This window comes from Periophthalmus magnuspinnatus, chromosome 1, assembly GCF_009829125.3.
Source record: "Periophthalmus magnuspinnatus isolate fPerMag1 chromosome 1, fPerMag1.2.pri, whole genome shotgun sequence".
Lineage (NCBI taxonomy): Eukaryota > Metazoa > Chordata > Actinopteri > Gobiiformes > Gobiidae > Periophthalmus > Periophthalmus magnuspinnatus.
The window spans coordinates 21,530,743-21,544,466 of NC_047126.1; the positions used below are offsets into that span (position 1 = coordinate 21,530,743).

At 39.7% G+C, this 13,724-nt stretch overlaps 1 protein-coding gene across 1 annotated transcript; it reads left to right on the top strand.

Annotated features, from left to right (window-relative positions):
• The first annotated feature begins 335 nt into the window (after positions 1-335).
• LOC117374706 (D-dopachrome decarboxylase-A-like) lies at positions 336-3,593 on the top strand. The gene is made up of 3 exons (XM_033970895.2): positions 336-483; positions 2,110-2,285; positions 3,498-3,593. The coding sequence occupies exons 1-3, from the start codon at positions 376-378 to the stop codon at positions 3,568-3,570; spliced, it is 357 nt and encodes a 118-aa protein (XP_033826786.1). The 5' UTR covers positions 336-375; the 3' UTR covers positions 3,571-3,593.
• Positions 3,594-13,724: the final 10,131 nt, after the last annotated feature.

Sequence of the window (13,724 nt, forward strand, 5' to 3'; positions counted from 1 at the left end):
TTACAAAACTAAACCTCTGCAGTGCAATGTAAAGAAAAAGAATTAAGTATTTCCATTTGACCAGTGACCTTGCAAAGCCCCATCAATTACTTATGATGCAACTGTTATATAGTTTTACTGTAAAAAACAAACAAACATGTCAACAGACCTTAATGTGATTATATTGTCCTTTAATGAGCAAATATTTATTTACTGACTGTAATAATTATGGTTTACTGACGTTACATTAATGAATAGTGGCAATTATATGGAGAAAAATATCAAACCGGAAACAGTTTTCACATGCCCCACCGTCTCGTGGTGCATTACCGCTATATAAACGTTGGTCCCAGAGCGCATACATTCCTGCACGTTTTTTGAGTCTGTTCTTTCACCATGCCTTTCCTTGACCTCCAGAGTAACCTGCCTGCGAGCAGCTTTTCTGAAGACTTTCTGAAGAAGCTTGTGTCTGTGACTGCGGCCGCTTTGGGGAAACCAGAAGACGTAAGTCAAATTAAAGGGTTTTATTTGTGCAAACTTTTAAGCAATTTTGAACAAGTGTCAATGTGTCCGCGGCCAAATTCAGTTTGTAGTAAATATTACGTAAGTACAAATGGTCACGCTAGTACTACACACTTCTCTAATAACCAAAAGCGTTTCTGTAATTCAAAGGGATACAAGATTTGTTCCTATAATAAAATTATAACTTTGAAATTTTAAATGTTACATCATTCAGAGATACTTACTATAAGTTTTCATCAAGCCAAAACTCAAGATATTTACAGATGGTGACTCTATCATTATTTTGGTGTAATTTTTGACTTACCATATGAATTGGCTAGATAGAAGGAAATGACCCTTCTGTTAAATGAAGCCTTTCAGCAAATCGTTCACTATACTATACTATTAATGCAATGGACTATACTATTTTATAAATCTCTATACTCTCACAGTTTTATGAAGCATTTGTGCGTGTCTAAAAAGATATAAAAAGGAAGTAGACTTAGTATAATATGTGTCCTTTAATATAAATGGCAACATCACCTCCCTTAGATTGCGATGAAAACCTTTGCATATTTCAAGAGGGAAGTTCTATTAATGTATTCTGGTATCTTCATGTCCATGTCTTCTTCTCTATTTGCATATAAATGGACAAAAGGAACTCTTTTTAATGGATCAGAAGGATGTGGCTTGAGTTCAGTTTTAGACCATTGTATGGTTAGACCCCTAAAGTCAACACAGCATATCACATTTTTATTTACTTGACATTCCAACACCAGGATGTGGACTGTTTATTTATATGCTCAACAGAGAATATAACTAAACATTTATATGCTCAACTCAGCAACATAAGTCGCTAGCCCTCAACCGGTATAACATGCTTTTCGTATATTCCAGTATTATTCATTCTACTCTTGAGTCCCTCACTCCTTCTGTAGCCAATGCTGCCCAGGAGTGGAGAGAGGCGTGGCTACCAAGAGCCTCAAAAAGACTATTCAACTTCAGAGGGTTATGGCCTCTGGGCTGGGTAGGTGCTCATCACCACACCACCACTGATAACAAAATTTGGGGATCCACAAAATATATTTCAATAATTATAATATAACTATAACTGCTATATTTGATTTTTGTGAAAAACAAAATACAAAAGACTTTACTAATATTGCATTGTAATATTTACCAAATTGCCAAACCAATACTTATAACACTACTATCAACCAGGGCTAAACCTGGGCTAAACCAGTAAACCAGAGAAAAAAAAAGTTTTAATATTGGGTTACGGTCTGTGGACCAGATAAAACCATGTAGATGTCCTGATTTGGCCCCCAGACAGCTTGTTGAATAATTGAATAGACCTGCACAACGACCACCAAGGATAAATAAGCATTAGCTGCCCTTCTTCCCGGGTTCCTCTTAAAAATTCCCCATATATGGTGAACCACGAACCTTCCAGCTCCTGTTTATTTGTCAGTAATGCTTACAGAGAAGATGTTGACCTTTTGCCAGTTTTTGTTTCATGTGGATAGGCCCAGTAATTAGACTGATATTAGCCATAAACCAGGTCAACAAATCTGCAATCTGCTCAGAGATTTTCACATAAATGCAACCTGTTGTTTGTCTGCTTCTCAGCGCATGCATGTGGTGGTGCATCCTGGTCTTCCCATGATAATAAAAGGATCCTGCGCCCCTTGTGCCATCCTCTCTGTGTCAGCCATTGGAGCCACAGACTCTGCAGAGAAGAACAAGGACCACAGCGCAAAGATCTTCAGCTTCCTCACCAGCGAACTCAACCTCACTGAAGACAGGTGAACATTCAAAAAATACAATCATTCCCTATTACACAATACAAAATATAGGTTCACGGTAGGGATGTCTCAATTAATTTAATTAATTAAGAAACACGATTTTACAATTATTTACTATTACTGACATCATCAATGTTTTAATTCATCGTCAAACTTTATTACTTCATTTAGTTGAACTTGTAGTAAATCTTTATCATAAGTTTAGATCAGTTAAAGTGCATATGACAGGATAAACTACTCACTATCATTCTCATTTCACTAAAACATCGTTAACATCATTGTATTAAGATAGTACAAAATATCTTGCTTAGTTTTTTCTGTTTTTTTTCCTTGTAAATTCATAGATATAACATGAATAGGTAATTCCAAAATGGTTACAGAGCAACCATAATGTTAATTGTAAACATAATCAATCTGTATTGCACAATTGTTATGATTAGACTAATAAATAAATTGTACATTTTAAGTTGTTACATTAAGATTCAAACTGTCAGAAAAATGTAAATTGCACTTCAAATAGAATTTTCAGTGTTGATGACGTAGGTAAAGGTATTCTGTTTTAGAACTCACCACTACTTCCAGTATATTTGTATTTCTCTTCTCAACCTTTTTTTCCACAAACTGCCACATGACTGATTTAAAACTATGATAAATATATATCACAGGTATTATCCCACCAAACCAAGTAATAATTAGAAAAAGTAACTATTATAAAATCTGCAATACGCAGGAAGTTTGTGAAAAAACAAGTTGAAACATAGGAGTAGAGCTCAGTTCCTATCTCATCAACACACAGAATTCCATCAAAAAATTTGAGGACTATTTACGCAGAATGAACATATTTTTCTGACAGTCAAATCCATAAACTTAGGCAAAATTTTCAAACTAGGGAGACCTCAGACTTACGTACATTTTTTTGCAAACATGTAAATACAATTGCATTAACTACAGTTTAGCGAAGTGTGTAGTGTACCATATGCACTTTAATGTGACATAAGCACCTTGAAAAAAGCACTTGACATCTAAGTTTACTATTGTATAGGTCTTATGATTATATTATGACCAGACTAATCACAATTATTGATTAACCGAATGATCTTTACATCCCTCGCTCAAATTTATGTTCCTGTTTAATGTAGCCAACATCATTGTTCAATTTTTAAACTTATTTATATTTTTATTCTATTTTCATCACTTTATTTATTTTTGCAGGATTGGGATCATGTTCAACGCTCTACAGCCCCATCAAGTGGGCACGAAGGGAACTGTCATGAGCTTTTTGTAAACGTCTCAGTTGAAGTCAGTGAAGAATATTTTTTATTTATTTTTATTTATTTTTATTTATACAGGGGGACACAATGAGAGCACTTGGGCTCTCCTTTTCATGGCCGCCCTGTTTAAAATACAACACAAACCGAAAAGAACAATCAAAAACAAATAAGTCCATATAAAACATCAAAAACAAGTGCAGGTGTGTGTATAAAGTTTGTTATCAGATTATTAAATTGGAATTGATTCACCAACATGTCCAGTTTTGCTTTTCCTTGGAGTGTTTTCCATTATTGTGAAGCAAAACAGCTAAAAGCCCTCTTTCCCATCTCAGTTCTGGTGCGGCTCGTCCTTAGCCTTATGCAGTCATGTGATCTGGTATTAAATGCTCCGGTATCAATAATTAACAAGCAGGTGAGGTATTCTGGCAGTTTTTGAAGTCGTCCCTTATAGATAAACTTAATGCAGTGCTGTTCTCTTCTAACAGACAGTGATGGCCAACCCACTTTTTCACAGAGCGTACAGTGATGAGTTACAAATCCATCCCCTGTAATAAAACGAAGGGCTGAGTGAAATAGTGGATCCAATGGTTTCAAAGCAGAGTCTAAAGTCTGTATGTACCACATCTCCATAATCCAAAATGGACAGGAAGGTTGCTTGTACTATTTCTTTTCTGTAACTCATTGGGACAACATTATTTGTTTCTGTAATAAAATGATAATTTAGATTTTAAACTATTACATAATTCTGAGATATGTTTTTTAAAGGACAAGTTTTCATCAAGTCAAAATCCAAGATATTTATAAGTGTCGACTCTTTCAATGGATGTACCATTTAGCGTGTAAAGGTTTGTAGCTTGCATGTTACAGAAATGTTTTGGGTTTTTTAGAGAAAATCATATAATTAGTTTTACTTGCATTCAAAAACAGCTTAAGATTTATGAGGGAGTTTTGGATTTCATTAAAATCTTGTTGCAGATTTAAAAGTGCCTGATCAGCAAAAGGAGCACCATCTCCATATATTTAAACTGTGACCAACAGAATTAAAAAAAAAAAAAAACAGTAAAAAGTAGGGGGCCCAAAATTGAGCCTCGGGGCACTCCTTTACTTAAAGTTAAAAAATCTGATTTAAAACCATTGGCTACTACTGCCTGGGTTCTGTTTAAAAGATAATTTTGGAACCAATTACATATATTACATGTATTACATATAGCATTGTCAAATCCATTATGCCTCAGACGCTTCAAGAGGGCTCCATGATCCACTGAATCAAATGCTTTAGTTAAATCAATAAACAGAACTACACAATCTTGTTTATCATCAAGCGCTGAGAAAATGTCATTTAAAACTTTTGTGGTGACCTTTTCTGAAACCCAAATGATAACCCAATTTCAGTCGCGAACCATGGCCTCGGATTTGGAGGAGCTGATTCTCATACCAGCCGCTTCACACTCGGCTCCAATCTGCCCCAGTGCCTTTTACAGGTCCTGGCTCTATTAAGCCATCAGGACAACATCATCTGCAAACAGCAGAGAAGAGATCCTGTGGTCCCCAAACCAGAACCCCCTCCGGCCCCTGGCTGTGCCTAGAAACTCTGTCCATAAATATAATAAACAGAACCGGTGACAAAGGGCAGCCCTGGCGGAGTCCAACATGCACCGGGAACAGGTCTGACTTACTGCCGGCAATGCAAACACAGCTCCTGCTCCGGCCATACAGGGACCGGACAGCCCTTAGCAAAGCCTTCTCCAGATACACAAAACACATGTGGACTGGTTGGGCAAACTCCCATGAACCCTCAAGGACCCGATGGAGAGTATAGAGCTGGTCCAGTGTTCCATGACAGGGACGAAAACCACACTGCTCCTCTTGAATCTGAGGTTCGATTATCGGTCGGATTCTCCTCTCTAATACCCTGCAATAGACCTTACCGGGAAGGCTGAGGAGTGTGATTCCCTTATAATTGGAACACACCCTCCAGTCCCCCTTCTTATACAGAGGGACCACCACCCCGGTTTGCCAGTTTAGCGGTACTGTTCCCGATCACCATGCGATGTTGTAGAGACGGAGCCTTGCCACAGAGGAGCTTGCTAACCACCTCGGTGACTTCAGCCAGAGTGATGGATTCCGCCTCCGGGTCCCCAGTCTCTGCTTCCTCCTCGGAAGATGTGACGGTGGAATTGAGGAGTTCCTCAAAGTATTCCTTCCACCGCCTGACAACATCCCCAGTCAAGGTCAGCAGCTCTCTGTCCACACCGTAAACAGTGTTGGTGAAGCACTGCTTCCCTCTCCTGAGGCGTTGGACGGTTTGCCAGAATCTCTTTGAGGCCGTCCGATAGTCCTCCTCCATGGCCTCCCCGAACTCCTCCCAACCCCGAGTTTTTGCCTCCATGACAACACAAGCTGCGGCACGCTTGGCCCAGCAGTACTCGTCAGCTGCCTCAGGAATCTCACAAGCTCGATAGGACTCCTTCTTCAGCCTGACGGCATCCCTTACTTCCGGTGTTTGGGGGTTACCAACGCAACAAGCACCACAGACCTTACGACCACAGCTACGAGCAGCCGCATTGACAATAGAGGTGGAGAACATGGCCCATTCAGAGTCCATGTCCCCAGCCTCCCCTGGGATCAGGGAGAAGCTCTCCCGGAGGTGTGAGTTGAAGACCCCCTGACAGAGGGCTCCACCAGACGTTCCCAGCAGACCCTCATACGCTTGGGCCTGCCAGTTCTATTGGGCGTCCTCCTCTGCCAGCGGATCCAATTCACGACCAGGTGGTGATCGGTTGACAGCTCTGCCCTTCTCAGTTCAGAGAGGGGCTGAAAGACCACCTTAACATACAATGGCAAAGTTCAATGTAATCAATAGAGATGTAACAAATGGCCCATTTGTTACCAAATTAACAGCACTTTTCACTATATGCACTTTCAATTGTACATACACTTTAATAGCACACAGCACTTTGAACATTATTTGCAATTTTAAAAAGACAATTGCACAAAAGGATTTTGAATGTTTATTTAACTTGTCTGCTTTTACCCAGTTTTAGATCTGGAAGCACGGTTGCACTTTAATTGAAGCTGGAGGGAAAAGAGGGCAAACTTAAAGTTAACAACTAATTAAATTGGATATTTGCAATATTAGTGCAATGTTTGTTTGGGAATGTATTAAGTGTTGGTGTGTTGAGTAATTTGTAGTGTTTTTAGTGAAATAGTGTTTTAAAAATGTTTAACTTACCACCTCTGTTCTTGCGTCCAGGTGTCAAAGAGGTCACTGGAGGAAACAGCTCCCTTCAAGAGGTTCTGGGGCAGGACCAAGGCAGGGAATGTGTAAGGGAAGCACGTTGGGTATTTTAAATGGTTTATGGGTTTTAAGTGTATTCGGTGTTTGGTTTTAGGGTTTATATGTTTAATATGTATAAAGTTTGGTTTGGTTAATGGGTTTATTTGGTTTTATAGCGGTTGTAGTTTTAAAGAGCAAATGTTATTTTTTAAACCCCTATTAATTAACAGTAGTTTAATCCATTTAGTGGGACAGTATAAAAGGCGCCTGATACCAACATATGATGTTCTGCTGCTGGAGGAGATCCATTTGCACAGTGCACTTTGCACTTTGATAATTGATTAAAAAATAAATAAATAAAAATTGTGGACCACACCCGTGCTGCCGTCTTCTTTCCCACATCCTACCGCTAACGGCCAGGCTACGTTACAAGAGAAAACTGGCTCTTGCCCCAATGTGAGAGACATCATACATCATCAATGTATATTTTAAGCGCTTACTTAACATAGATCTACTTTTAGAAAACAGTCGTCACACTTTCTAGCTGATCTTTGTCTGTTTGCTACACTAGTAACAGAAAATTTAGTTTTTCATTACAGCTATGACCATTCCACACTTTCACATCTGTTGCATAAACTTTACCATAAGTATTGTTATAACCGATCCTTGCTACTGGGCCAATTACCTCCAGAGCCCCACACCCTGAATTCATCGTTGGACACCCAGGCTTACCCCCAAGACCCCAGGCTTGATACCCAAGAAGCTGTCCATCCACCCAAAGCCAGTGCCCAGCCAAGAAACGCAACCCAATCCAGACATGTGCACTTGTAACGGAGTTAAAAATACACTTAATATTTCTTGTTTGTACAATGTTTTTTTTTCAAAGTTATATGTGAATTTTATTATTTTGGTGTTTTATTTTGGAAAAGCCGGATGGCGTTTTGTTCCTGGGGTTTTTCGGTTAGCTTGATTTCCGCTAGAGAGACACATGTTGGGAGACACATGTTGGGGAAGACGGAAAGAGAGAATAAAGAAGAAAAACAGAACCACTCCACCCTGTGTCCTTTTCCTTTTTTTTGTACGGACTGATGGAGGATCCAGCAGCCGTTACACACTTATATACTGATTAGCGATCAGTGCCTTTCGGGAGAGAAAGAGGATGAAGTTGAAGAGCATGGTGTTTTTGTTTGGTTCTTAACTTATATAGATGTGCCTCTAAATGCCAAGTCATTGGATATATAAGTTGCTGCTCAGATGCATCAATGTGCTATGAAACCTACAGGCTATTTACTTAACAATTAACTAAATATCAAACTGGATGTGGTTTTACATATAATAAAATTTTGCAGCACAATGCGTCAAATGCAAACGTCATTCAGGTCTACCTCAGTTCTGTCAATTACAGTTACAACACATGCAATTATTATTAGTCATTATGATACACTCCCAGTCAAAAGTTTGGGCACATCTTCATGTTTTTAGGCCCGAGCCCCTACAGGGCGTAGGACCTATTGCTTCTGCAACGATGAGTGCATGCACGCCCCATGCCCTGACTCCAGTATCCTAGCAACCCATGCCATAGGTATGGGATATGCATATTTGTTCTTGCTAACATGTCATCGTCAACATTGAGTCATTGTGCGAAGCAGCAACTTGGCATAACGAATGTCTCAAAACTCGTGAGAGCGTAATTTGCAGATTTGTACGTGTAAAAGTTGTGAGCATAAAATGAAATTTGTAAATGTAAAACAAAATTTGTAAGTGAAAAAAAAAATAAATGTATTTGCCAGTGTACAAATCAACATTTGCGCTTTCAAACTCTTTGGAACAATTGTACTTTCATACAATAGGCCCTACGCCCTGTAGGGGCTTGGGCCTAACAAAAAAAACAAAACAAATAAAAATAAAAATAATTAAACCTGCAAGCGGCATCAAACAAGCCTCACAGGCTGCGCTTTGCCCTCGGCCGACCCAGTGCTCCCTGTGGGAGGCACTAACTTGCCACTTGTGTCAGTTTTATTGCGGCTTTGGGCCGTACATGTCACTAAATATATATATATATATATATATATATATATATATATATATATATATATATATATATATATATATATATATATATATATATATATATATATATATATATATATATATATATATATATATATATATATATGCAGTGAGTTTGCAATATTCTTTAATGACAAGGTTCAGGGCATTAAAAATGCCATCATTTTCACTCCTACATGCTGCCTCGATGTCTTACCCACTAGATATTTAAAGTGTGCTCAACACTTTGCATAATTAACATGTCAGAGCTTTGAAAACTGCGGTAATCAAAACCTCTCCTAAAGAAGAGCAGTCTTGATGCTCTCCATCACCAGCCGCACTTCTCCGTTGGTCCTCTGGAGGCCGCTCTTCTCTACATAACTGAAACACATTTTGCACTGACAAAAAATGAGAAATGATTTCTACAAAATATTTTTAAATGAATGAAGGAATTAAGAATATCAGCCCAGTGCATTGATTCTTTGGCATTGGTTCTGTTCATTTTTCAGAAATTCTAGGTGCAGCTCGATGGGTCGGACTTTCACAATATCGCCATAAGCTTGGCTATCTCCATGGAGAAAAGCAGCTGCTGGCACCAGGCCAAGTTACACCTCAAATCTATGAAGAAGTGAGCCTGCTCACTGTAAGATTGCATGCTACAAGAAATGTGTTTGCTCATTCAAGCCGCTGGTGGACACTCAGTGTAGTTAGCTCCTCCCTTCAGATAGATATAAGGCAGCATCCACCGGTAATCTGACCAGAACTGAAGAAGCGGCTTGGATGAGCCGCAAAACGTTTTCACTCCTACAACTTTTTTGTCCAGTTGACAGATTTTACTTTTGGCTTTTACTATAAATAGTGAGCTACTTTTAGAGCTAGCTTAAGTGAAAGCGTAATGTAATGTAAAGTTGGTTTACATTTGGGATGAAAACAAATACTGACGCACGGTCAGGCGTCGGTGCCATAGTAACCCAACACACTATATAAAGGGCTGCGCTCCGCTCATTTGCTCACTTTCACTTGAACGCGCTCACTCTCACTTGAAGGCTCAGCGAACAACTGTACGTAACTTTAGTATTCATCTCTTATTAACCCTTCGCGGGATGTAAAACATAGTCACAGCACTTACTAACTCTCTGATATCACTTTTTTTCTTTTGAAAGTGTGAAAACGCTCATTGCTATGGCTCGCTACTCCGCCCTGGCACGCCACTACGCCCGCCACAACATGGAGTCTTGGATCTCCTCCCTGGAGGTAAAATCAATCAAATATCATTAAATTATGATCAGTTATGATCAATTTTGATCCATTATGGTAACTATTAACAAAATAGCTCCAATACTTAATGAGTTAAGAACAGTTGTATCCACATGCTACATAGCTGCTAACATAATGTAGTTTTCAAAGTTTATGAAAATTGACAGCTACATTTGATAAGTTGAGACTTTTACTGGAAGATTTCAGTTACTACTTCAGTACTAAATCAAGAGTTATTGTCACATTTATGGGAAATCAGGTGTGTTTTATTTTGTGGGCGTCGAAATTCATCAAGGCGGGAGTGAATTTTTGTGAAACAAAATGGCGCCGGTCAGCCAAATAGAATGTTTAAAAAATGCTTGTTTTATCTCCATAGCAACACTGTTGTTTTGTTTTAATTTGAGCCTTCTCTGTGGTTTGTTTGTTTTAGATGGCTTTAACATACCATATAGTTAGGCTAATTAGTATGAATGTCTATGTAGCTGACTGTGTAAAGGAGGAAAGGCCAGACTCTAAGCACTTTAAGAAAACACATAGGACCGACCAAAGAGATTATGAGTCCCAAACTTTCTGTAGTCTTGAACCCCCTGAGAGTTTTGTTACTGCCACACACTTAATGTCTGTTGACTCTGAAGACACAGGCTATTATATAATATTTGGAATTTTTGTAATTATATCAAAAAGATGTGCACCACTTTTAAATCTTTTGGGCTGGCTTAGGCGATCCAAATAATCCAAAATCTTATCAGAGTAAGACAAGGGGCCCAATCTTGCCACTCCTGATGTGCAAAATGTGCATAGTAGCCATAGATGTAGACAGCGGTGTGTTAGGAAGCGCAGGTCATTAGGTGGTATAGGGAGGTTATAAAGACTGGTTCTGAGCTCCCTCCTTTCTCCCACTGCGCAAAGAAGTTATTGCAATATAAGATCATGATAATTATGTAATTGGATTAAATATAAAATTATTGTTATCTGAAAAAAATGAAACATTGCACATATAGACTACATTTGTTACGCATTACACCAGCAGTATAGCCGTGAGTAGTAGTAGTAGTAGTAGTAGTCGTAGTCATTAGAGCCTATGGTAGTAGTCCTGTGGTAGACTTACTCTAGCTACAATTTAAAGGGTGTTTAACATTGTCAAACCTGTTGCATAGCCTGAGGACCCTCAGGACCATCCAGACCTTCTGGAGGAGGAGCGTCCAGACCTCTACTCCTCGGACGAGGACGACCTAGGTGAGTTAGCTGTAGGTGGTTACAGGCTTGCACTTGGGTCGTCTGATGAAGAGGACTTCAGTGACGACTCTGGGTCGTCTGATGAAGAGGACTGGAGCGACTCTGGCTTCGAGAGTGTCTCTGAAGAGGAAGAGGAAGAGGATGAGGAGGAAGAAGAGGAAGAAGAGACCGAAGAGGAGCGTCTCCTCGTCAGAGCCTTGGAGTTGTGGCCTGTGAACTGGAGGGGGCTTCCTGCTCAAGCTGTGGAGCCAGAGGGTCGTGCCCCGACCCCCTCTCCTCAGCAGCGAGCACCCTGCTCTCCTCCTGCTCCTTGCCCTCCTCCTGTGGTTTCTGCTCTGGACGTCATTCCCCTCAGCAGACGCAAGCACGACAGGGATGAAGACGAAGAAGACCCCTGCTCCAAGCGGCTGCGCTTCTCCTCCAGCTCTCCTTCTGTGGGTCCCGCTCTGGACTTCGCTCCCCTCGGCGGACGCAAGCGCAGCAGAGATGAAGACGGTGAAGTCCCCTGCTCCAAGCGGCCACACCTCTCCTCCTCCGACCCAGGTTCCTCCCCCGAGCCTCGCCCCTCCACCTCTGCTGGGACGTCCGGAGGCTTCAAGTTCTACTGGCACTTCCACCAAGACTCCGAGTCGGACGAGGACTGAACTCAGCCTCTGAGACTCAGAGCTTGGCTCACTGAGGCGGCATTTACCACCTTCAGCCACGCCCACAATCCAATTTATTTATTGATTGATTTCTTGATTGATTTCTTGATTAATTGATTTTAAAAAGGAGTACTTTGAATTTAAGAAATGCTATGTAGGATTTCATTAAACAACAAACATTTATGATAAAAACATAACCTCTTCTTGCTGAGATTAGTGTAATTACTATTCTGAATTGAATCTTAGTATTGCAGTTTTACTGAAATTCCTGCATAGCACTTCTTGTACTTTCTGGGGATAGGAGGGTCAGAGGTGAGAGTGGTTTTGTTTTAGCTTCAAGATTCCAAGACTCTGAGTCAGTCGAGGGCTGAACTCAGCCCCTGAGACTTAGAGCTTGGCTCAGTGAAGCAGATTTACCACTTTCCACCAGGCCCACCATCCCATTTATTTCTTGATTTCTTGATTGATTGATTTTTAAAAGAAGTAGATTGAAGTTAAGGAATATTATGTAGGATTTCATAAAACAACAAACACCTTAAATTATTGAGTTGTGTAACTACTATTCTGAATTGAATCTGAGCATTGCAGTTTTACCGAAATTCCTGCATAGTACACCTTGTACTTTCTGGGCATAGGAGGGTCAGAGGTGAGAGTGGTTTTGGTTTAGCTTCAAGACTCCAAGACTCTGAGTCAGACAAGGACTGAACTCAGCCTCTGAGACTCAGAGCTTGGCTCAGTGCAGCAGATTTACCACTTTCCACCAGGCCCACCATCCCATTTATTTCTTGATTGATTTTTAAAAGACGTAGATTGAAGTTAAGGAATATTATGTAGGATTTCATAAAACAACAAACACCTTAAATTATTGAGTTGTGTAACTACTATTCTGAATTGAATCTGAGTATTGCAGTTTTACCGAAATTCCTGCATAGTACACCTTGTACTTTCTGGGCATAGGAGGGTCAGAGGTGAGAGTGGTTTTGGTTTAGCTTCAAGACTCCAAGACTCTGAGTCAGACAAGGACTGAACTCAGCCTCTGAGATTCAGAGCTTGACTCAATGCAACGACATTTACCACTTTCCACCAGGCCCACCATCCCATTTATTTCTTGATTTCTTGATTAATTGATTTTTAAAAGAAGTAGATTGAAGTTAAGGAATATTATGTAGGATTTCATAGAACAACAAACACTTTAAATTATTGAGTTGTGTAACTACTATTCTGAATTGAATCTGAGTATTGCAGTTTTACCGAAATTCCTGCATAGTACACCTTGTACTTTCTGGGCATAGGGAGGGTCAGAGGGTGAAAACGTTATAGTTTTTAAGTAATAAAGAAATGCAAGGATTATTATATAGGATTTCATAAAAACGTAAGAAACCCTGATGACAAAATATAACGTTTTGTGATTGGCTGTGATCTCATTGAGCGATTCTTAAACATAGGGACAGAGCCCATGGCCACACATAACATGTATTATGTGATTGGGCCTCAGGTTATTTTGTATTGAAAAAGTGGGTACTAATTGATTCACAAAATTTAAGTATTAAAGTTTGACAGAATGTCCTGCATAGTACACCTTGCATTTACTTTAAATGTGTGCTTTTCTGGGCATAGGAGGGTTAGAGGTGACAGTGTGCTTTATAGTACTTAGTAGTACAACTACTAAGGACTAATTATTATTTGTGTGATACAAAAAATACAA